Genomic DNA, 23809 nt, shown 5'->3' on the forward strand with positions numbered 1-23809 from the left:
AGGGCGGAGTAGGGTCGGCGGCACGGTGCGGCGGCGGAGTCAGGGCAGCCGCTCTGCCATGGAGCAGCTCCGGTGCGGGGGGGGAGGAGGAGGAGGAGGAGGCGGAGGAGGAGAGCGCAGGCGAGACACCCGCGCCTTCGCCCTGCCGCGGCTGCCGCTGCTGAATATTGCAATGAGCCGCCGCGTGCCCTGGACCCGCCCGGCGAAGGGATTTCATCATCGCGCGCAAGCCGCGCTCCCCGCCCCTCGGCTTGGCCCCGATGCAGCAGCGCCGGAGCCCCGGTGTTGCCGCCGCCGCCGCCGCCGCCAACCCGCTGACCCGGGGCGGGGCATCCGGCAGGAGGGCGGCAAAGCGGCCTGCCCCCGCGCCCAAAGGCGCGGGAGCCGCTTGTGGCTGCTCGCGGCGGCGGCGGCGGCGGCGCGCTCGGCAATCCGCGTAGCCGCGGGCCGAGCTTGCTTTGCACGGGTGCGGGGAGGGGGCACGGCCGGCGCGGCCTCTTCAGCGCCGAGAAGGCCGCAGGTAGCTGCAGCGTCACAGGCCTTGCTTTCCCGCAGATGGTGTTAACCCCTACAGGACTTGGTCGCCACAGCAGGATGTGGCGTCCTCGTGGCCAGGGGGCTGGAAGAGGGGATTGGACACATTCCGGGTGTGATCCTATCATGGTTAGATAGGAGAAAAAAGTCCTACATTTCCCAGTATCCCCCGGCAAATCATGCCAGCTGGAGAATGCTGGGGCCGGTAGGACTTCTAGGTTTGTGCCTTCAGGGAAACGGAGGCCCTGGACGCTTATTTGCCATGGGATCTGTATGGATCCTCCCGATCCTGTATCCCCTGAATAAATACCTTTTGCTGGGCTGGGTGCGGCGGAGTGAGTAGCAGCTGCCTTCACGTCCTGTATCTGGACTTCTGCAATATGATCGACCATTTCCATAAGCAAGAAGTGGGCCTGGATGAAATTTTGGCCTGTTCTAGCAGGGCGCAATCCTAAATATGACTACTCAAAAGCAAATCTTACTGAATTCCATGGGGCTCACTCCCAGCCCAACAGGTAAGTGTGCTTGCAGCCTACTGTGGGTGCTTTCTATGGGGCTTCCAGCATAAAATCTTTCTGCCTTAGTCACAGAGTTGTATGAGGGTCTGGAGGATACCTCTTGATCTTGGAACTCTCATGTTTTTCTCACTGCTGCTTCCATCAGTTTTCTTAGTATAGAAGATTTGTTATGGAGCCAGAAAGGGCAATCCCGGCACAATGCCTTCTGTTTGGTAGTACTAAGGACCCTCCATGTGGAATCACTTAAAGAGAGACGGATCAGCAGCACTTTGATTGGTGGTGGTCAGAGCCATCCATCTAGAAGCAACTGTAGCCTAAAGAACAGCAACCTCTGGATTCAAAACAAAAACCCCCATGGATTTCAAAACTAGTTAAGGGTTAATGTTGTGGTAAAGCCAATAAATAGATGCCTGGATGCATGCTTTATATCTTCTATTAAAACATGCTGAGTCTCAATCACAAGCACTCACCAGTTTATTTATTAAAAGCCCTGTCATCCTGCTTTTAGTTGTAGAACCACGAGATGGCTATTAAAATGTTTAAAATACAATAAACACAAATGGAAAAACACATACAACATACTATTTAACTGAGCAGTAGGAAAAAGTAAAAGAGTGACATTCATGTGAGGCGCTGGTTCCCCTCTGTTCAACACTAGCAAAGTCCCATCTTGAGTATTTTGTCCAGTTCTGGGCACCACTCTGCAAGAAAGATGCAGACAAACTGGAGAAAGTTCAGAGGAGGGCAACAAAGCTGATCAGGGGGCTGGAAACAACACCCTGTGAGGAGAGACTGAAAGAACTGGGCATGTTCAGTCTTGAGGAGAGAAGATGGAGGGAGATATGATGGCACTGTTCAAATACTTGACAGGCTGTCACACAGAAGAGGGCCAGGATCTCTTCTCAATCATCCCAGAGTGCAGGACACGGAATAATGGGCTTAAGTGACAGGAAGCCGGATTCCTGTTAGGTGTCAGGAAAAATTTCCCGACTGTTAGAGCAGTTTTCCAATGGAGCCAATTACCTAGGGAGGTTGTGGGCTCTCCCACACTGGAGGCATTCAAGATGTAGCAGGACAGCCATCTGGGCAGGATGGTTTAATTTGCAATCCTCTCCTATGATTCTGGGAAATCCAACCCAGGAATAAACACAATCCCATCTTCACATATGCTAGTGATAGAAGAAATCATGTATAGAGAGCGGGGTAGGGGGAGGGCATGGTGATAAAGATGATTCATGTGCTTTTCCAAATATAATTAAAGCCTTAATTGTTGTTACGTTTACCAAATTACATGAAAACGGTTTTTCTATTAGGCAAACAGCTAATTTTATTTACATTTGTACATGCCAGAAGTTTGTATGCTAAATTATGGAAGGGGAATCAAAACATAGGAAAAAAATAGGATCAATTTGGGATAGTTAAGCTTAAACTTTTTCAGAGTATGTTCACACACAAGCAGACTGGAACTGGCTAGGTAGAAACTGTCATAATGACTTTCCCAAGTAGCAGAAAGAGGCCTCTGGATATAAGTGCTAAAATTTCAGAATGGTTTGACTTTTCTTGTCTGTCAGTAATAATTCTCAGGTAGGATTTTTTCTTATCATTGTCTCTCTCTCTAGTTACATCCAATTTCTGCATGCCATGCAGCTGTTAAAGAAAGACAAGTGGCAATGCACATTTCAAAAGAAGAATAAAAGAACTGCCTTCCAGTCATCCATTCCAACGAGTCCAAATCATTTAATGATAAATTCAGTTATGGTCATAATATGTTCACAGGATATCAGAATTCATTGTCATTCCTGGTCAGAACAGGAAAAAAAGCTCGCAAATTAAGAAAAAGTCAAATAAAATTTATCAATTTTACAATGACTGCTCAGTGTAATGGAGATCCTTCCTCAATCAGTAAATCAATGGGGACACATTGATCTTTAATAGTTCCATCTAAGCTGAAAGCCATCATTAGTGTGCACAGAAGCTAATAAGGCACTTGCTATGACAGACAGACAGACAGACAGGATGCACACTTGAGCAGAACTGCTGCAATAATTGGGAATTAAGTGAATCATGGCTAACTTAACTTCTCTCGATTTCAGTACGTCTACTCTGACTAAATCAGGCTCCAACTTCATTTGCACAGCCCATCTTCCAAAGAACTCTGGACAGGACATACGCTCTTCTGCCTCCTCATTTTATAGTAACAACAACCCTGTGAAGTCTACTGAGCTGAGAGACAGGGAGGGGCTACCCCAAGGCTCTCAGTGATTTCATGGCTGACTGCATTCTCCTACTAGCACTAACGGGAGTTTTTCTCTGAAGCCTAATTGCCATGCACAGGGTAAATATGTGGCATTGGGGTGGGATGGAATCATAGCACAAAAATTAAAACCCTGAAATACTCGTGATAAAACATAACACTTTTAAAGGTTCAAAACAGAATAAAACCTAAAAGCAACACATTTTAATAACAAAACTGAAGAACTGGAAAGCCTGTGCAGTGAAAAGCCCACAGCATAGGCACAGAATGACTCTGTAGGGAGAGGTGCCACCCCTGAAAAGCCCCTCTCCTTTGGAGCCATCCACCTCACCTCCTTTGGTGTAACTCGACACCCAGTCACAACATACCACCACCAGTGCATGAGACTCACACAGGGGGGCCCTGTATGTCTCTGATCCAGCTGTCAGATGAGAGGGCCGAAAACATGGGGCTCTCTCTGGTCCTGCATCTCACATGGGGTGCACCAAGGGATGGTAGCTAATATGAGATAGTTATGGCTGTACTGGTAGCAGACAATACAGACAAGGTGAGGCCAGTGAAGAGTTTCTCCGAAGTGTTGCTCTACTTGACATTCAGAGGATATACTTACAGATCGGTATAATAAAGCATTGAGCTGAAGAAGAGAACAAAGAGATAAGGAGATAAAGCATTCATATAAGGGAGAAAGTGGGGAGGAAAGTAGGGTAGATAAGAAAGGGGATGTAGTTAAGAGCAGTAAGGATCCAGAACCCAATGTGATTTAGAAGTGAAAGGGAATCAGTCTGGAGATTTAAGGTTACAGGAAACAGAAAGTGACAGGGGATAAATAATTTGCTGCTGCAGCATTCCAATCTTACTGAAGAGGAGAAAATGGGGAGGGTGAACTGACCTTGGGCAGCGCTAAAGCAGCAGGTGAAGAAAAATGGGGCAGACCTTGAAGTAGAGCCCCGTGGGCAACTTGTGGCCCTCCAGGAAGGTTTTAACATCCACAGGCTGTGCTGGTGAGGGTTGATGGGAGTTGTAGGCCAAAGCACCCGCAGGTCCACAAGATGCTCACTCCTGTTGCAGTGGAAGAAGGGAAGATTCTGGGTTTTAACAAAGGGAAGATTCGGCAATAGGCCTTGAAAGCTGCAAGCCTGGAAGATGGAGGAATTTGTGGTGCCTCTGGCCATGACAAAAATAGGGCAGGAAGGAGTGCATAGAAAGTTCTCGGGAGGAGTTTCATTTCTAGCCTGTTTGGTACATTGCAGGTCGCATGATATCAAGAAAGCCAGGCCATTCAGTTCAGCCGCTCAAACCCCCTTTGTCCTGTTGTGAGGCTGCCCCCGGGGAATAATTTCTGTGACACCAGTTGGATGCTTGTGGATTTCTTCTTCAGTGCTTTATTTTAAAATCTGCCCTTTGTCCCCAGCCTGGCAATGAGGCTCCCCTGGTCTCATCCGTCTCCATTTATTTGTCGCCTGTCGGCTGCAGCAAAACACTCCTGTCCCAACAGGAGCCTTTTCTCCGAATCATGGGCTTGTGTCTGGTGCTCAGAAGTACCAAACAAGAGTCTGGGGAAACAAGAGGACTGAAAGGATTCATTGTGGCCGTCACATCTATTCAAAGAGGAAGGACAAGAAGACAGAGCTTAGAGATCAGCCTCAACGGGGGAAAAATCTGTCCTGGCTGTGGCAGGACGGAGGAGGGGATATTGTATGAATATAAAGTGCGCAAGACCCTTATTTCAGTAATCGTTACAACATGTAAAATACAGCAATATTATGTATTCTCAGTTTCAAAGCAGCAGAGGTGGAAGCTGAGAGACTGGGTTCACATGGCATGGTAATTCACACTCGGGGGTTGAAAATAGGTTGTCGTTAAAGCATGGGTTGTTGTGCTGTCTGAACTGAACTGCACTAACCTGCAATGCCTTATTAGCTACAGGCAACCCTTGAAAAGAACCCATGGTTTGTTATTGGACTGTGACCCATGGGTAGTTCACTGTGGGTTGATAATTTGGCTGGGTTGAGGCAACATAAAAACTACGTTTCAGGAACTCATAGTTCAAGTACCGTAGAAATCCCCACCCCCCAAATTGCCTCTGGAAAGTAAGGGAACGCTTCAGAATGGATTTGGGGTGCATACATCGGGAACACGAGGGGAAGGAGGAAAAAGGAAATGCCAATAGCATGAATGGATGCCCATGTTGGACTCAACCCTTCATTTTTCAGAATTTCACTGAAGTGTATATTGCCAAATAGCCCCACAAAACTTTGAACCGATGTATTTTTGGCTTCTTCAGGTCCTACGGTGCTTAGGTAGAATAAAACATTCAAAGATTTGAATTTAACAAACCTTTACTTAGAGCCACAGTTAAATACAAAACAACATGGCAATTGCCCACACAGAAGTATTCTGTTAACACAAGAACAGTGCCAACAAGAGTCCCTCTTAGGCCACAAAGAAATAAGCAACAGATCTTGCTTACAAAGATCTGGAATTAGCTACTCTGCTGATCCCCTCGTTCACAAAGATGCTGGATCCTTCTTGATAGACAACTTGGGTCACAAAGTTGCACATGGCAAACTTATCAATTGCAGCCCAGAGGTTATAAGCCTGCAATGACAATGCAAATATAACATATGCCCTAGATAAGTTAGCAAAATGCCCATCCCTTTTTAATTAACTATGCCAGTATAATCTATCAATTTGTGATAAAAGCCCCCTGATCATTATCTCCCCAACACAGCAAGCTAAGCGAGCTTTGGAGTAAGCATTCTGATCCAGCCAACAGAAGGAGACGAGACAGGTAAGATCTGGCACTCCCCTGGTCTTTGAAGGAAGGAAAGAAGGAAGCGCCTGGCTCTTTAACAGGTTAGGGTTTTAGCTGAAAGGCGGTTCTCAAAGGTACCTTCTAAATAAATGGCGTTCTGAAGAGATGAGATGTGTTATTGTTTTGGAGGATGGCAGCAGCAGCAGCAATGTGGGTAAGTAAGCCCAAGCTGGCTTTTGCTGAGTTCTCAGTTTTCCAGTGATAAACTGCTGGGCTGCTGTGCTTCTAAAACACAGTTTTAGCTCAACAGCTTCTGGCACAATTTTTAGAAGAGGGCTTATTGACCTCAAGGGAATGGAGAAACTTTACTTTGTGCAATTCAGTGGCTTTGTTCAGTATTTTGAACTCCTTCTCTCTGATGCAAAGTCATGTGTTTTCCCTATTAAGGCTGCAAATCTGTGCAGATTTAAGCAAGGAGGGTTAAGTTCTATTGAATTCATTCTGAACAAATATGTGCAATATTGGGCTGCATACTTGCAAGTCTACCCAGTGGCCGCCCTGGTTTGCCTAAATTCCTGTACCCAGGTGACTTGTCATTTATCTCTCACCCTGTGAGGAAGCCCTTTGATCTATAAAATAGGGAGGAGGCCTGCTTATGGCTCACAGGGCTGTTTCCAACACTCCCTGTACCTTTAAGAGTACTTAAAAGACACTCTTCCCACTACATGTTATATGGACAAGGAGTGTCTCCCTCTTCTAAGTAATCTCTAGTCTCCAGGAACATAAATTGTTATTGCTATTTATTTATTCAGTTCTCAAGTTGTGTGGTCAAGCTGGACCAGCTTTGAAAAAGTTGACTGATGTGCCTGATTCTCTCTAAGACCAGGAGCTTTCCTTGGAAGTTTCACATGTTCTCCCTGCTTCCCAACTAATAATTCTATTTTGGTTACAAGTGGCGTTCTCCTGTGTCTGCCCCAAGAGAAATGAAATGAGAAAGTGAAGTGAAGTGCCTGTGAGAAATGAAGATGGACAGTAGGGTTTGGGTGATGCCCATTTCCCCACCGCTGTTCACAGCAGTGTCCCAAGGGGTAGGAAGTAGCTTTGGACATGCTTGATCTCATGGACACAAGTCCCCCACAGCAGGATGAAGGGAACAGCTGCTGGTGCAGGGCTGCAGTACCTCTTAGGGCCTAAGGGTGAAACTATTTTAGAGCAGCAGGGGAGCAATGCATTCTGCTGGTGGGTGGGGCCAAAGGCAAAGGGGTGAGGCCAAAACTTTAGAAAGACAGCAGTACTGCCCGTTACTGAGCCTTAAGAGAAGCTAGTGTGTTGTGAAGGTGAGAATGTAGGACAGGAACCTGGAGATCTTGGTTCCAGGCTCCACCTGGCCATGAAACTCACTGGGTGACTCTGGGGCAGTCATTCACTCTCAGGGTTACCTACTTCACAGGGTTGTTGTGAGGATTAAATGGGGGAGAAAGGGAGAATGATGATAGCCACTGTGAGTGCCTTGCAGGAAAAAAGGTCTCTGGGTGTATATATTTCAACTCATAAGAATGTTTGGGGTGGACTACAAAATCTGGGGAGCCACCAAACCTGTAATATGTGGGGGAAAGAGGATGGGGCCGGGAGAAGAGGCATGGCCTACAGGGGAACTCAAATGGTCTGAATTTGACCCCCAGGTCTGAGGTTTTTCACCCTGCATTAGGGGCTTTGTCTGTTCTGCGTGGTGTTGGGCACGGGTACTAGCAACAACTTTTGTGTATATTTCAAATAGTGGGTACTCCTCTTTGAAGCTACAATAAAGCTGGAGGAAGCGTCTTTTATTTTCCAAGCTGCTTCTGGAAAGTGTTAGCCCTTGTTTCTCCCACTTTAGCTATAGACTTGCTCCATGAGTGCTGACTCTTTGCCTTCAAGTTCGTCGGGCCCCCAGTTCCTCGACAGAGAGGCGGCTCTCATTTGTTCTGCAATGCTTTGCAGTTGCCGGGTCAGCCCTTCCTTTTGAATCCGGCCTGTATCCAGCTCTGCTCCTTGCTTGGCTGGACAATGCTCTGCAGGAAATGCTTGCCCATGACTGCCACGAGGGGGGCTTGCAGTGCTGCTGCTTGTCACAACGCACTGCCCATTTCTTCAAACATCAGGGGAGCTCGCCGGAAGAGCAGCGGAAGCGCAAGGCCAGGAAAGGAGAGGTGGTTGTGGATCACTTCGGCAAACACCCTTTGCAGAACAGGTACCAGCTGAGCATAATGCATATTTTATTTGTATTTTCTGTAGTGTTATGGCTCTTGCCCTCTTCCATCGCAATCATGTGATGCTCATTTTCATTTCCGAACTGCCATTCCACTTGTTAACTTGAAAAAATCCTGGTTAGGTGCTTCTAAATGTGGCCAAGAGAAAGCACACGATGATACAGCAAATGTTTCCTGCCAAGAAATCTTTATTATTTTGGTTTCAAAAAACCATTCAGTACTTTGGGAGTTTCTGGAGATATCAACAAGGCATTTAATTGCATGCTCAGTTCCTCTGCCATAAGAAGTTGTAGGCATGTTACAATCTGTTGTCCTCATCCAGGGCAACTCCTGTGCTTCCAAAGATTTCCATAGCTTTTAAAAGAGTGACGTATTTTCCATGCTGAACAAACCAGAGTGGGAGACTCCAGGTCCACCAGCCACAGCACCTCCTTCCAGCTGTGTAATGCAACATGCGGGAAGGAAGTGACAGCACTTCCTCCACCCTTGGGGCAGGAGGCACCTCACTACTTGATCTTAATCCTGCAAAGGATCTGGAAGCAAAACCTCAGTAAAGTGTTGGGTCAAAAGCCTCATGTAGAAAAGCTTTAAATTATTATCATGTACATGTGAACACTCATTCTCACCTTCAGTGCCCTTTAACTATTATTGTTTCCTTCATCTCATGAGAGATGACAGTGGGGAGAGAACCAAACTCCACAGATAATGCAGCCAGTCCACATCTGCATCTAGGGCCTCGTGTTACAGTGGGCCAAGACGAGCGGGGCGGTCCTCTCGCAGTTAGAACAGCTGATGCTGAGACTCGTGGCATGATGTGCCGGCGTGCCGTAGCTCACAGGCAGCTGCTGCTTGCGGTTTCTGCTGCACGGCTAGTGGCCTGATCACACCTTCTGGTCACCTTTGTAGGTGGGCCCTGTGGTTCTTCAAAAACGACAAGAGCAAGACCTGGCAGGACAACTTACGGCTTGTCACCAAGTTTGACACTGTGGAAGACTTCTGGGCGTGAGTGCATTCTGGTCCTTCCTCATGCTTTTAGCCACTGGGGCCTAAGAAGGGGTCCTAAGATTTTTTGTGAGCCACCCCGAGGCTTTGTTGCGATGGGGGTGGCATAGAAATGTTTTAATTAAATAAATAAATAAATAAATAAATAAGAAGGAACACCATGACAGGGTTTTTAACTAAATCAGTAAAATAGCAAACTGTGTATATTAAGTGAGACGAAAGGTAGGAGTCTTTAAGGCTGCTGTTCTAGAAATCCCTAAAATATACTTGAATAGGGCTGGAATCTTATGCCTGCTAAGACCAACATTTCCTACAACTACCAGCATCCCCCAGCCAGCAACTCCCCATCTGAGAGTTACATGCCTGCTTAGACATAAGGGTCCTACAAGTGCCCTATTAGTGTCATCTTGTCAACCTTTCTGTGAAAGTGTATCCATGTCAAGCCAATCTATTCTACAGCCAGAAGCGTGGCTTCTAGCTCAAGAGAGGTATTACGGCCACTCTATACGACTCTGGTGTGGCCGCAGCTGGAATATTGTGTTCAGTTCTGGGCCCCTCATTACATAGCAAGGTTGGAATCAGTGCAGTGAAGGGCCAGAAGGATGGTGGCTGGTTTGCAGGGAAAGCCATATGAGGAGAGACTGAGGGAGCTGGGTCTCTTCAGCCTGGAGGAGAGGGGACTCTGAGGGGAGCTGTTAGTGACATACAGGTATGTGAGGGGTGTCACGCACAGGTAGGTTGTGACCTTTTTTCCCCTGTGGAGAATGGCAGGATGCATTCCAATGGAGCAAAGCTCTGGGAACCAAGGTTTAGTTTGGATGCCAGGAAGTACTTCCTGATGGTTAGGACCCCTAGCTTATAGAATGGGCTTCCATGGGAGGTGGTTGAAGCCCCATCAGTGAGGGTGTTTAAGAATAGGCTGGACATGCACATGGTAGACATGACATGATTGGAGCTGGCTGGAGCTGAGGGTCAGACTAGATGACCCGGGAGACCCTTCTGACTTGTTCTGTTTCTACTACTATAAAGGTGGCCTTCTTTTTTAAGGTACTGTTGAATGCCTAGAAATCTGCAGGCAAATACTTTAGATAGCTTCTGTTAAGACAGCTGCTCCCACAAAAGCCACTTCCTAGATAGCATCCAGAAAAAAATCTTTCACTGTTTGTATCGTAAAGCATTCTTGAAGGCACATCTGCACTTCCTATGCAGACTGGCTGTCCATTTTCCAGAGGGACTTGTCACAGCAAAACAGTCTTATGGTATCCAAATGAGCTAGAGCCCCCCCCCCCGGCAATATGTGCCATAATTAATCTGAAAGAAAACTTATTTCTACGGAATAACATTGATGTATGTGCTTGGGGAAGATGGTGTGCATTTTAACCTTTTAATAGTTGTGATAGAAACTGAAGCATCAATCCTGGACAAAGCTGCTTCCTCTTAGGATCTGCCCCATATATTGCTTAGCTCATACTTGTGTCTTCATGCGCATCTTAAAAGGTTGTTGACACAGATAGGTGCTGCTGAGAGCCATCTTTTCCTGTGGGGTGTTTCCAGGTTTTGCTTTTGGGCTGCTCATGTAAAATCCCTTAAATCTCTCCTGGGAAGGGGAATGTTGCTGGGTACTGAAAAGCTTGAGGGCTGAGGCCAGTGGGACAAGGAAATGCAACATTGCATATGCTCTAAAGTTTCTTTGTGCCTGTTTCTTTATGGGGCAGTCTCCTAAGGACATCTCTATCTGTAAGAAGGGATGTATAGGCAGGGGAGAGGGAGGGTATTTGATTTCAGGAGAAAGCCTCAGGCAGGTGCACAGGGCAGCAGCTGGAGATGAAGCACTTGTAGCAAAACCTGCTCATCCAGGAGATCAGATGCAAAGGAGATCTGTCAGAGCCCTTTGACCTTTATCTCAGCAAGTGCCCAGTGTGGGCTGCCGTGGGGCGGGGCAGAAGGCTTCCTAGAGACTTGGGGCTCCAGCGCTAGTGGGCTGCTCACTAACACTGCCTCTGATGGGAAACATGAGGCTTCTCCCTGAAGTCTGCCCACTCTGCTTGACATGCCTGTCTCTTCTTCTTGAGCCCGCAGGCTATATAGCCACATCCAGCTGGCTAGCAAGCTGACATCTGGCTGTGATTACTCCCTCTTCAAGGTAAGACCTCTCTCAGGACACAGCTTCTCAGCCCTCTCCTGGGGGAAGGTGAGCCGAGAGGAAGCCTGTGTCTGCAGTCAGAGGCTCACTTTGGTTTGGGTTTCACCACAAGCCTCTGGATTAGGTAAGACTTGCTGGGTATCCTGGACAGAATAAGAATGCCTTGTAATTCACGTAGCCCTGGGGAGCGTGCATGAGTCATGCATAAAGAGGCAGCAAGCTCTTCTTGTCACTTCGCATTTTCCTGGCAGGACGGCATTGAGCCCATGTGGGAAGATAACTGGAACAAGCGTGGTGGTCGCTGGCTGATCACGTTAGCCAAGCAGCAGAGGCACACAGACCTTGACCGTTTCTGGTTGGAGACTGTGAGTAAGCAGCCCGGGGCGGGGGGCACCTTCCTGCCAGAAATATGGCCACGGTGTGGGGCTGGGCCCAAGGCTTCTCTCAGTCCCTCTCAGGCAGGCAGATGTACACCCAAAGTCTGCTTCTCAAGTTAAAGCTGTGGCAACGTGTTCGGTTCAAGGTGAATCGCATGACAGCATGGCGCAGGAGCAGGAAACCCTTTGATGTTTATCTGCCCAATTATTTGCCAGGTTGCTGCATTGTCTTACACTCTCTGGTCCTTCCCATGCAATGTAGCCCTTAGTTTTGGGGTAGGAAAACTGCTTTAAAACTTGCCTGGGTGAGGCGAGCAGTCGCTTCGGCTGCACTTGACGGCAGTGCATCATGCAAGGACTGACATCTGGTCCCCTGTCCTGTCATTTCTGCCCAGCTGCTCTGCCTGATCGGAGAGATGTTCAGTGACTACAATGATGATGTCTGTGGGGCAGTCATCAACATCCGTGCCAAGGGAGACAAGATTGCAATCTGGACCCGGGAGGCAGAGAACCGGGATGGGGTTATCCATATCGGGTAACAAACAGCTCCTTTTGTGTTGTGTGTCTGTGTGCAAAATTAAGCCAGTCAGTGACAAACACTGGGTACATGACAAAAGCTAACAAGAATAAAATACAAAACAACTAACAGCAAAGGAATAAACATAGATTGCAAAAATAGCCATAAAATCTAACCAAAATACCTCGCAGAAAAGGCACCAGATGAGCCTCCCTGGGGTGGTACATTAAATAGGGTGCCCCAATTTAGAAGCCCCTCTCTTGCAGCTCTACTTCAAACTTTTTTTTAGTAGTGCAGCTGGAGGAAGGCCTCCAAAGATCACCCAGGGGGCCAGAGCAGGTACATATAGCAGAAGACATTCTTACAGATAGATGTCCAGATCTTGGTGCTTTCCGTGTGTTTTGGACTTTCTGTTTCATCTGCTCCCAGTCAGCATGGCTAAAGCTCAGGAATTCTAGGCAACATAGTCCAAAACACCTGGTGCATACCAGGCTGGGGGACACTGCTTTAAATACGCTGGACTTTAAAGTTCAACAGCAGCGATTTGAAATGGGATTAGAAAGGGACTGGAATCCAGTGGAGCTGACAAGGTGCTGATGTTGCACAATCTCACAGCTGTGCTATGTGAGTGAGGATGCCCTTGCATCTAAACACAGATCAGATTCTTAAGGTACGTCTGAAGTGTCTTCAAGTGCCTGAAGTCTTTGTGTGTGGCCAGAACCCAGAATACATGGAATAGCTTGTGGAAGCCCTGACGGCCTAGACAAGGAGCTTTTCAGGGGGAGGGGGTGAGAGGTGTACTAGTGGCAGCTCCAGAAGAGAGACAAGCTAAGGTAGGCCACCTGGTGTTGAAATGATCTGTGTTTCTTTCTCTCAGGCGTGTCTACAAGGAGCACCTGGGCCTGTCTTCAAAGGTGGCGATTGGTTACCAGGCGCATGCAGATACAGCCACCAAGAGTAGCTCCCTCATGAAGAACAAGTTTGTGGTGTGAAGGAGTTAGGATGGAGCAGAGGAGTGGGCCGGATGGAGATGTGTTGGAATCTAGTTCATGTCTGCTTTCAATATTAAAGTAGCGGGATCAAACATTCTGTGTGTATGTGTTTCCTTGGACTGGAGTGGTGTGGAAGTTACTGGCTCTTAGCATTAATGTTCTTCTGGTTAGCTTCATTTTGACTTCCTTTGCCCTGATAGAGGTGTACTAGGAGCAGGACGAACATTGTGTGACTGCCTTCCTCTCATTTCCCACAGAGCTAGGAAAGAAACACACAGTGACCATGCAGCCGCGTGGCTGGAATGCCGGGAAGTGTGAAAACAGCATTTTGGGCATGAGGGGCAGATATCGCTCTCACAAGCTGGATGCGTCCTTGGCTTGCACGGCTTTAAGGCCAGGTTTTGGGGTCACTAAATAGATATGTGCCTGTTCACAGCTCATTCTTCCCTGAGCATCCAACTGCTGTACTTAATGAAGGGAGCCTTAGAGAGCCAACTCTTGCGTAGCTTTCATATGGCACATCTCCTTGGTCCAACCTATCCTTACAGGCTTCAGCCACCAAAATTTAAACCCCCGTCTTCCTGAACTCCGATACTAAAGGGCCATTTTCCGCCTGGTCCAGCATCTGCCGGATGGAAAGGATCACGAAGGGCGGCTTCCTCCTCTGAAAGGGCTTGTGCGGCTGCTGACAGTGCTGCAGCACTGACTGGCTGTCAGGTTTGCCCCTGCCGTTCCAGTGCAGTTCCTCCGCCTCCATCCCCTTATTGAATAAGGTGGGCAGCCTACATGTCCTCTCTAGACCGGGACCTGTGGCTAACTGCAGTGAAAGTGGCTATTGCCCGAGCCAAGCAATTCTGCAGAAGGCTGTACTGGTGCATGGGAAAGGGAAGGAATTGACAGCAATACGCCAGACCCCTCGTTGGGTGCTTCTGCGCAAGGCATATAGGAGCTGCTCATCCTCTCCTCCTTGGCCCTGTGCTCATTTCTGCATGCAGGGGTGTGTGAGGAGGGCGGCTTAACTTAGCCTTTGACCCACTCATACCCCTTGGAAGGTCTTACCCGGAGTTGCAGCAGTTTCAGGCACTGGATGCAGCTTTCAGGAGCTCCGGGATGCATTTGAAACAAATTGATGTTAACCTTGCCTAACGAGTAACAATCCATTCTTGGTCCTTCCCTTGCTGGCATTTTTGCAGATGTGCCCAAATTTCTCCGCCGTGCAGAGACATGAGATAACAATGCAGTGCCTTTCATACGGAATAATTAGGCTGCTATTGGCTGCTCGCTACATGCATCGTTGTATATTTTGGTTGCTACACAACATGCTACTTGATGGGGAGGAGAGCATGACGAATAGCACTGCATGAGCAAGTCTGTGTTTGGATCTTTCATTTACAGTGAAGTGAGAGAAGAGTGAATGAAATAAGCAAGACCAAAAAAAAAATTAAGCAAGGATTCTACTTTCATATAAAGTACTCATTTGTGCTGCAGTCTCAACTGTCGGAACTAGATGTGACATTGTTCATGCAACTTCATGAATGGCTGTATTTTATGCAGTAAGTAGCAATTCTGACTCCGGAGGGGGTTGTTTGCAACCTGGGTAAATAGTGGGGCTTTAACTCTTGGAAACAGTGGTTTCTCTCCAGATCAGACTACACCTGCTATTTCATTGAAAGAAAAGCTTTATTTCTACAATGCAACCCTTCCTTCTGACAGCTCCAGGGTCCCCATCTTGCTTGGAACTCCAGCAGTAAGCAAAGAGTTAACCACCTTCCCACTTGGGTTCCAGCACCTGCTGTTTCCGTAAACAAATCAAATGCTTTCATGCATCTGGTTTGGCCCAGTGTCCTGTGATATTACATGGATTAAAAGTGTACCTTTCAGTGGAAAACACCTTTTAATCAGGTAGCAGATGTTTGCACAAGTAGATTAAAAAAAAAATCAGAAACTAAACACAAGTATTTACAAGTATTTGCAAGTATTTTTTAATAGAAAACTGCCAGCGAGGGGCTGGTGGGAGTTTCAGGATTCTATTCCATCTAAAGAGACACAAGATTGTGCCTTTGATCAAACCACTTTCTCTGAATCAACTAGTGCGGCAATCCTATAAATAAATAAATAAATAAATAAATCCTATATTGCATTTACAACCTGACTTTTTTCTTGTGGGGAATACAAGGTGGCTTATAGAGACTTTCTTCATATCATTTTATCTCACAACACCAACCCTATGAGGTAGGATAAGCTGAGAGTTTATGATGGGCCCAAAGTCACCCAGTGGGCTTCATGGCTGCATGGCGACTAGAAGCCAGATCTTCCAGGTCCCCACCAGTCCAGTACGCTATACCCTGTTGGCTTTCGTATGGATGAATTCAGTTATCTTCAGATTTAAATGTCTTAACATGAACTGGCATGAATGCAACTCCTAAATTCAAAAAAGTCTTTTGTCATAGTAATGGCAGAACCAGCAAGAGGGGGGAAACTTCTACATGAATTCCTTAAAAGACTACCCAAAAGCCAGTAAAACTGACTCCCAGGTAACTGCAATTTATTTCATTTCTGCACTGCCCAGAAGCTGAAACTCTCTTGGCAGCTCACAATGAATGACGCATACCAGACTTATCTAGCTGGCTGTTCTCCAGATGTGTCAGACTGCAGCCCAACACAACAGAGGGCGCCCAGTTGGGGACGGCTGGCATGGGCAGGATGGCAGCATTAATCCCAGTGTTCACAACAGTGCACTGAGCTTATGCTGGCACCTGATATTTGTGGCAACATGCTCATGCGTGTGTGTGGGGTAGAGGGAAGGCTTTGTGTTTTCTAAGTGAGTACTTTCTGCATTTTTGTGTTAAAAAGAATTTTCCCAATAAGAGGATTATGTAACAGGAAATGAAAAGATACTGTTAGTGTCAAATTGTTTTAGGCAGAAAAGAAATAGCATAATAGAGACTGAACACTTTGGCTAATCAAATAGAAACCAGGCAGCCGAAGCAGAAATCTTGATAGCTAAATTGGTAGAAATAGAGTAACAAAATAAAAACCCTTTCCTTTAGGAAGGAGGAAGCTGGCCAGAGTTGTTAAAATGACAGAGCTGTAAACAGAATGCTCAGAGAAAAATATATTGCAATACCAGTCCTCCATTGATAGACTTTCCATTATTTTTATTGTGATTTCAAAACCATCAACGCAAACAAAAAATAAACCAACAAAAAAACAAGTACTAGTTTCTCACATAATAATAAGACCTCAGGGCACAGACCTCAGCAAAAGCAGACCAAATGTCCACGTATTTTTCAATTCTTAGATTATGCCTAAAGACCACCCATTCAAAAAGGGAAAGCATCATTAAGTCCTTGACCCAGTGTACTGAAGGTGGTAATTCATCCTTCAAATGTTGCAATGCTGGTCTTTTAGTTGTCAAAAGGGTTCAGAGAATGCATTTATGTTGACCTAGTGTGAAGTTCAAGGAAGTAGGTAGATGAGAAGAACATGAAAATGTTGCTATGCTGATTCAATTGCTATTGTGGCTTTGGTGTTTTAAGCTGATCTTACCTTGCATGTTTTAACTTTTTTCTTAACTTTGTTAACTGCGTAGAGGGCCTCAGTTAACTGTGTAGAGGGCCTCAGAAATAAACAAATAAATATGAAAGACCTTTCTGTCACAAGGTTTATCCATATTATTGGTGGGAACAATAGATGGCAAAAGAAGGAGGGGACAGCAGAGGATTTGGTGGCTGGATGGAGTCACTGAAGCAGTCGGTGTGAGCTTGAGTGGACTCTGGGGGATGGTGGAGGACAGGGAGGCCTGGAGGAATGTTGTCCATGGGGTCGCGATGGGTCGGACACGACTTCGCGACTAACAATAACAACAATGGTAAAATAAGCATTAGCTGTATTACATCTCGGCAACCACTATTCTCAAAACATACATTTTTGCTTATGAGTAATTAGATGTAACCCACGATCCATGAACCTTCCTGCTATAATTGCCCACGCAGCAATTCATTGACTGGGCAAGGCAGGACCATCTGGTTGGATGTCCCGCGCTTGCCAGAGACCCTGTGTGGCACTTATTCACTGATTATAAATAGGGATAAACTTGGCTCATGGGTCAGTATCCCTGCTCAGCCTTGATTCATACTCTCAATAACAGGAGACTCAAGCTGTACGAGCACCAGGACCACGCCACTTTTTAAGGGTCTGGCCTACCTGTGAGTTACCCTCTAAGCACTCCTCCCCGGTCCTTATCCAGCCAGTTCACACACAATGGAGTTTGGAGCAAGGTAGCTGCAGTGCTCTCAGCTTTTCTACACGAGGTGGGTCATATGCTTCATCTACTTTTGGTTTTGTTGCAGAGCTGAGATCCAGGCAATACCCAACGAGGTTTTCCTTTTCTCCTTTTTCACTACATAACCTCCAGGTGGTGCTTTGTTGTAGCAGCACAGTCCAGTTACATAAGTAGGGAAATGTTTAGATAATTTCCTTTTGCTTCCGGAAATGATATTCCATTTCCTCCACCAAAAGAAAGAAAGAAAGAAAGAACAGAAGGGGAGTGTTTTTGTTCTCTAATCAATGTGTAAGAAATGTGTGGAATGATGGGCACACAATATTTATTTATTAGATGTATATCCTGTTCTGAGAGCCCTGGGCTAATGAATGGGATATTTATTTATTTATTTAAAACATTTCTATGCTGCCCCCATCGCAACAAAGCCTCGGGGCGGCTCACAAAAAAACTTAAATAAATATCCCACTTTTTTCTGTTAAAGAACTCAAAGTGGCTTACATCATTCTCCTCCTGCTGCTCTCAGTCTTATGTCCACAACAACAACTGTGTGAGATAGATTGGGCTGAGAGACTGTGAGTGGCCCAAAGTCATCCCGTTGGCTCTAGGGCTGAGCAGGGACCAGAACCCAGGTTGCCCAAGTGCCAGTCCCACCCTCTTAACTGGCTTGCAATACATGTCCCAAGAAAAGTTGTGTGGTCCCTTTAAAACCATGTAGTTGTGGAGAGCAAAGACAGTCCTTCTGTCAACTAAATTAAAAATCAATCCCCCCCCCCCACACACATAAAGTTTCATTAAAATGTGTGCCCTACCATTAAGAAGCATGGGTAGGGAATCTGTGGCTCTCCAAACCACCCTGACAATGGGGCTGATGGGAATTAGTGCTCTACAGCCTGCCTCCTCTTCATCAAAGGGCTTTTTCTTTAAAGCCTGATGAGAGGCTGTGCTGCAGGTCTGGCGCTTCTGACACAGCCCTCCAGGTCTGCCAGGCAGTTTTGAGTGCAACATCGGCGCGATAGTCTCTGCCCTGTGGCATTCATGCTTCGTGCAAAGGCTGCATAAGGACTGCACATTACTGGCTCCCGTTGGCTTCCCTGCTGCCCCCCCACCCCCGGCGTTACAGTCAGCACTGCAGGGAGCACCAAAGATGCACGAATGTAGATCCCGAGCCAGGTTACCTGCAGCAGCATCTCCTCCCAGAGGTACCTGCTGTCGGGAAAGTCCAAATAAAGCCTTCAATGGGTGTCCTTTTATCACAGAATCAGGCAGCAGTGCTCTTACTCCTTTCCCTAGAAGGGACTTGAACTTCTTACCTAGCACCAGAGGCCAGGGGAAGCACAGGCTTCAGAACAGCATCCATTCTCCTGCAGTGAGTCAGACATGTGCCAAGGCTACAAGGTACATTGTACCAATAGGCGAGAACCCTTAATCTGTTCAGGAAGGCTCACAAGTGCCTTAAATCTGTGGTGATACATTCCACAGCTATCATGCAATTGAAAAGCGAAACAAAGTATCCAGTGAAAGTCAAAACCTACACCTGAGATGGGTTATGATTCATATCACTCAACTATTTCTCTTCTCAGTCACCCAGTATCACTGTAACATTTTGTAGCATCCTTTCTAATGTCAGCCTTACATCGTTCTGTTTGTACTTGCCTTGTCCTCTGTAAATGTACCCATTAATTTCTCATCATGGCCCCCAAACTGTATGTGACCCACAACCTATAAAACACTCTGTATATGCTCAGGAAGCTCATAGTCAGTTTGGTAGACTGGATAACCTGCAGCACTGTCGTGTTTTTCTCTGTCAGAGGAGTTGCTTGGGTGTCCTGCCAATAAACTGCCGAGACTGAGCCTTGCCTCTACCCCGTGAATCTGAACATACATTCTCCTGGTTCTGCTAGCTGAGAGTTCCTGGCACCACTCACACCTGCACAGCATTTTCAGAGGTCCTCCTCTGAGGGCCCGAGGGACTGTGCTGAGGCAGGTGTGCTACTGGCAGCCCTCCCAGACAGCCTCCTTAGTTGTGGCCTCTTCGGCACAGGCTGGCAGCCTTTTGCTTCTTCCATGCTTTTTAGTGCTTCAGGTTTATTACTGTGGATTGTTCAGTACTGTTGCTCTCACTCTGGTTTTATTGTTTTAAACTTATAAATGGATTAAACCTTTATTGTGCTGCATTTCAGAGTTTTAATGTTTGCGAACCACCCAGAAAGATTTGGCTAACTTGGCAGTATGGAAATGTAATAACATGAATAAATGCTTAATCCCATTGAAACAGATGAGTCTAAGCACGCCTAGCTCTATCTTGGACTGAGGCCGCTGTCTCTTTTGGTATTTACAGAGCATCTATCGATTGGCAGAAGAAAAGGAGCAGAAAGTGACAGGAAGAGGAAATGCTGGGAAGTGGAGCTCTGGGACATGGCTTTTGCTGTCAGTTGATACTTCAGACAAGCAAATGAAAATCAGGCAGTCTGAAAATGTTGCAGGTGTGGGGTGGGGAGAAAGTTATTATCTCAAGTAGCCTCCAGCCATATTTCTAGGTGTAACATCAGCGTATTGTGTGTTCTCCAGAGCAGTCTTAGTTTGGGCACAAAGTCAAACAACTGATTATTATAATTTATTGTTAGCATATTACATTTGTACTTTACTTTTCTTCTTCTTGTGAGGAACACAAGGTGCTTTACAAGGTACTTCCCCTCTCCATTTTATCCTCACAGCAACCAGCCTGTGAAGCTGGTTAGACTGGGGGTCTGTGGCTGGCCCAAAGTCGCTCAGAAAGCCCCATGGCTGAATGGGGACTAGAACCTGGATCTCCCAGGCACCAAGTCCAGCTCGCCCCTGCAACGGAAGTGCTAACTTATGAAAAGTGTGGTGTAGTGGTTAAGAGCATGGGACTGGGACTCAGACGATCTGGGTTCTAGTCCCTGCTCAGCCATGGAGCCCACGGGGTGAGTTTGGGCCAGTCACAGACTCTCAGCCCAACCTACCTCACAGGGTTGTTGTTGTGGGGATAAGATGGAGGAGGAGATGTAAGCTGCCTTGAGCCCTTTGTAGGAAAAAGGCAGGATATAAATCGAAAAATAAATAAATAAAAATAAATAAAAAGATGTTTGGATCTCATGCAAATGCTGGTGTACGAAGTGAGATTGCCTCCGGAGCAGGTAATCTTGCACCTGATGAGGTCAACAGTGCCCATGAAAGCTTATGTCAGAATGAATCTGGAAGGCTTTCAGGTGCCCCAGGACTCTGTCTTTTCACAGCAACTGATTAATGCAGCTGCCTCCCTGGGATCTGAGAGTCCTGAATCCAGTCCCAAGCATGCCAGGGCAGAAAAGCAAGCCCTGCTGAGCTCTTATTCTTCTAAGCATGTTCAAGGTCTCAGTGTAAATAGATTATTTGCCTTCACTGCAGATAACAGTGGAGGATAACCCAAGGTTTAACAATTTCCCTTTTATTTTAAGCTAGCAATAAACTAGTCCCTGTCACTGAAGAACTGCCTATGGGAGTGTAACAGCACTCGTTCCTACCCATGCGTCTCAGCAACTGGCGTAACACAGACATGTTGCCTCCAACACTGGAGGTGCCATCAGGACTGCAGCCCTTGCTAGCTGCCGCCTCTGGGAGCAGATGCTTGCTGAGAAATCAGGTCATTTCCTTCTATTAGTCTTCTCCAATCTGGTACAGATATGTTAGTCTATAATTCCCATGATTCCCAGCTGGCTGTGCTGCCTAGGGATGGTGGGACCTGTGGCCTAACTCATCTGGAAGGTTAGGAGAGCCACACAAGAGAGAAACAGGGCACTGGTCTGAAACCAAGAGGCAATTCCTGATCCAACTTGCCTCAGTGCTATTACAGTTGGGATATGCTTTTTTCATAACAGTTACCTGACTTCTACATACTTGTCGTTTTTAGAAGTGCAACTGGTGGCTATCTCTTCCTTCTGCCAGAGATCTGCTTTGCAGAGAGGCAGTGTGATGTAGTGGTTAGAGTGCTGGACCAGGGACCGGCCACGAAACTCACTCTGGGGGACCTTAGTCAGTCAGTCACTATTAGAGCAACCTATCTCACAGGGCTGTTGTTGGGAGGATGAAATGGAGCTGGCTTGGGTTCCTCAAGAGGAAAAAAAGGCAGGATAGAAATGCTATGAATACAACTGCGATCTACTGTTTGCCATAGTAGCATTTTGTATTCTCTGTCTCCTTGATGTAAAACTTGGCATATCAATGACTGCCATATTGTGGCATGGGTCTCATTGCTGGGTAGAGGTGCAACAGATGTTTATATGAACCAAGGCAGCCAAGGTTCCATTTAGATGCCAGGAAGCACTTCCTGACAGTCAGGACCCCGAGGGTGTGGAAGGGGCTTCCACAAGAGGTCGTTGAGGCCCCATCCGTGCAGTGTTCAAGGATAGGCTGGATGTGCACATGGTGGGCATGTCATGAGCAGAGCCAGCTGGAGCCGGGGGTCAGAGTAGATGGCCCGGGGACCCCTTCTGACTTGCTCTGTTTCTGTTTCTATGCCTTTAGGGAGTGCGAAGATTTGTTTAGATGAGCCTAGATTGACCATAATACCACAGGCTGCTGCTTGTATGAATCAGCCACTGCAGGTAAGTAAACATAGACAGCACTTTCAAATAATCCCACATGACCATTTTTTTCTGCAACAAGGTTCAGAGCTGGCAAAACCCTCCCTATTACTGGCCACAGTTCAGTGTGCCCTAAGGTGGCTATGGCCGTTGCTCTGCATCTTAGTTTTTGGTCCAAGTCCCTGGTTATGAAAATGCAGAACTCAGGACTCCACTTGAGTCTCAGTTTTGTGTATCTGGAAGGATTTATTCAGTCCTCTCAAGCAGTTCCTCTTCTTCCATTCATAGTCCACGTACAATCTTGTACAGGGCTAATATTCTTTGCAGTATTATGTTTGCCATGCAAGAATTGCCTCCTTTTTCACTTCTTACGGTGTGGTTTGTATTTGTATTGCACAATAAAAATAAACCATTGAAATATTTCCCTCAATACTCATGATTAAATTGTGCACTGTTCCATTCCAAACTTCCGCCAAATGGTGCTCAGTAGCCTGACCCTTAGCCTTCTTCCATCCCTCGCCTGCTGCTCGGCTCCCTCCCGCTCCCACTTGTACACTGCAGCAGCACTGGTTCGCCTACCTTAAAATAGGAGCGATCTTCTAGCAGCCTAAAGATGCAATGAGTGTGCATATTTTTTTCAGGCATGGTACAATGGTGGTGTACATCACAAGCTGGTAAACAGGTCTGGGCTTATCAAGGAGATCTAGGGTAGGAAATGTATTATGCTGGTGTGGCAGCTCTCCAAGGGAAAAGAGACCCAGGATCTTTCCAGACAGTGGGTTCCGGTTGTGAAAATCAGAAGGGATTGTGCAACTATTCTGCATTTTCTTACTATTTTCTGCAACAGGACATTTGCTTGAAAACAAGTGGAGATTCCTCCATCTGCTGGAACAGAAGAAGTACGGGGGGGGGATGGAGGACTGCACAACCTCTGGATGCCACCCTGCCCCGTTCACAGAACATCTAGAATCACCCTCGCACTTGTAACCACGTCAGAAATCTGGTCCCCACAACACATCTCTAAATATTGTGACACCGGCAAAGAAACAAGCAAAACCACCCAATTCCCCGTCCCAAATCATTTCACCGTGCATCTTTAGAGGGAAAAGAGTTCTACAATTCCCAGTCTGGCTGGCTGGGGAATGCTGGGAATTTCAGGACTTCTCCTTTCTCGCCATGCAGATGATTGCACCCTCCGAATTACGTGAGTGGGGGCATGCCAGCAATCCTGGTGCGCGGGATGTATGTGCGTGTCCGTGGACCTCCCACCCTTCTTATCCCCCGCCCCTTTTAACCTATTTTTCCTGTTTGGGTTTTTACAGTCAGCGCCCCTCCACCTCCGCGCGCTCCCTCCCTGCCCCACAGCATTTTGCAGCCCGCTGTTGCACCCGGGATCCCGGCGTCCCTTGCCGCTCGGCCTTACTCCGCCCCTCTGCCCCGGCCCCGCCGCACTAGCCCGCGGGAGCCCGGCCGCCGCCGCGGGAGCCGAGCATGCCCGGCCGCCGGCCCGGGAGAGCGCGCGCCGGCTGCGTGACTGGCCGCCCCGGCACGCCGCGCCCGCCCGCTGCAGCGCCCGCTGCGTTCCTGCAGGGGGCGGGCT

At 47.1% G+C, this 23809-nt stretch overlaps 1 protein-coding gene across 1 annotated transcript; it reads left to right on the plus strand.

The window, feature by feature from the left end:
• Positions 1–6251: 6251 nt before the first annotated feature.
• Positions 6252–13519, plus strand: EIF4E1B (eukaryotic translation initiation factor 4E family member 1B). Its single transcript, XM_044450950.1, has 7 exons — positions 6252–6275; positions 8203–8291; positions 9217–9312; positions 11392–11455; positions 11707–11820; positions 12228–12367; positions 13227–13519. The coding sequence occupies exons 1-7, from the start codon at positions 6252–6254 to the stop codon at positions 13339–13341; spliced, it is 642 nt and encodes a 213-aa protein (XP_044306885.1). The 3' UTR covers positions 13342–13519.
• Positions 13520–23809: the final 10290 nt, after the last annotated feature.

The sequence above is a fragment of the Varanus komodoensis genome, unplaced genomic scaffold, assembly GCF_004798865.1.
Source record: "Varanus komodoensis strain SLA01 unplaced genomic scaffold, ASM479886v1 scaffold6_1, whole genome shotgun sequence".
Lineage (NCBI taxonomy): Eukaryota > Metazoa > Chordata > Lepidosauria > Squamata > Varanidae > Varanus > Varanus komodoensis.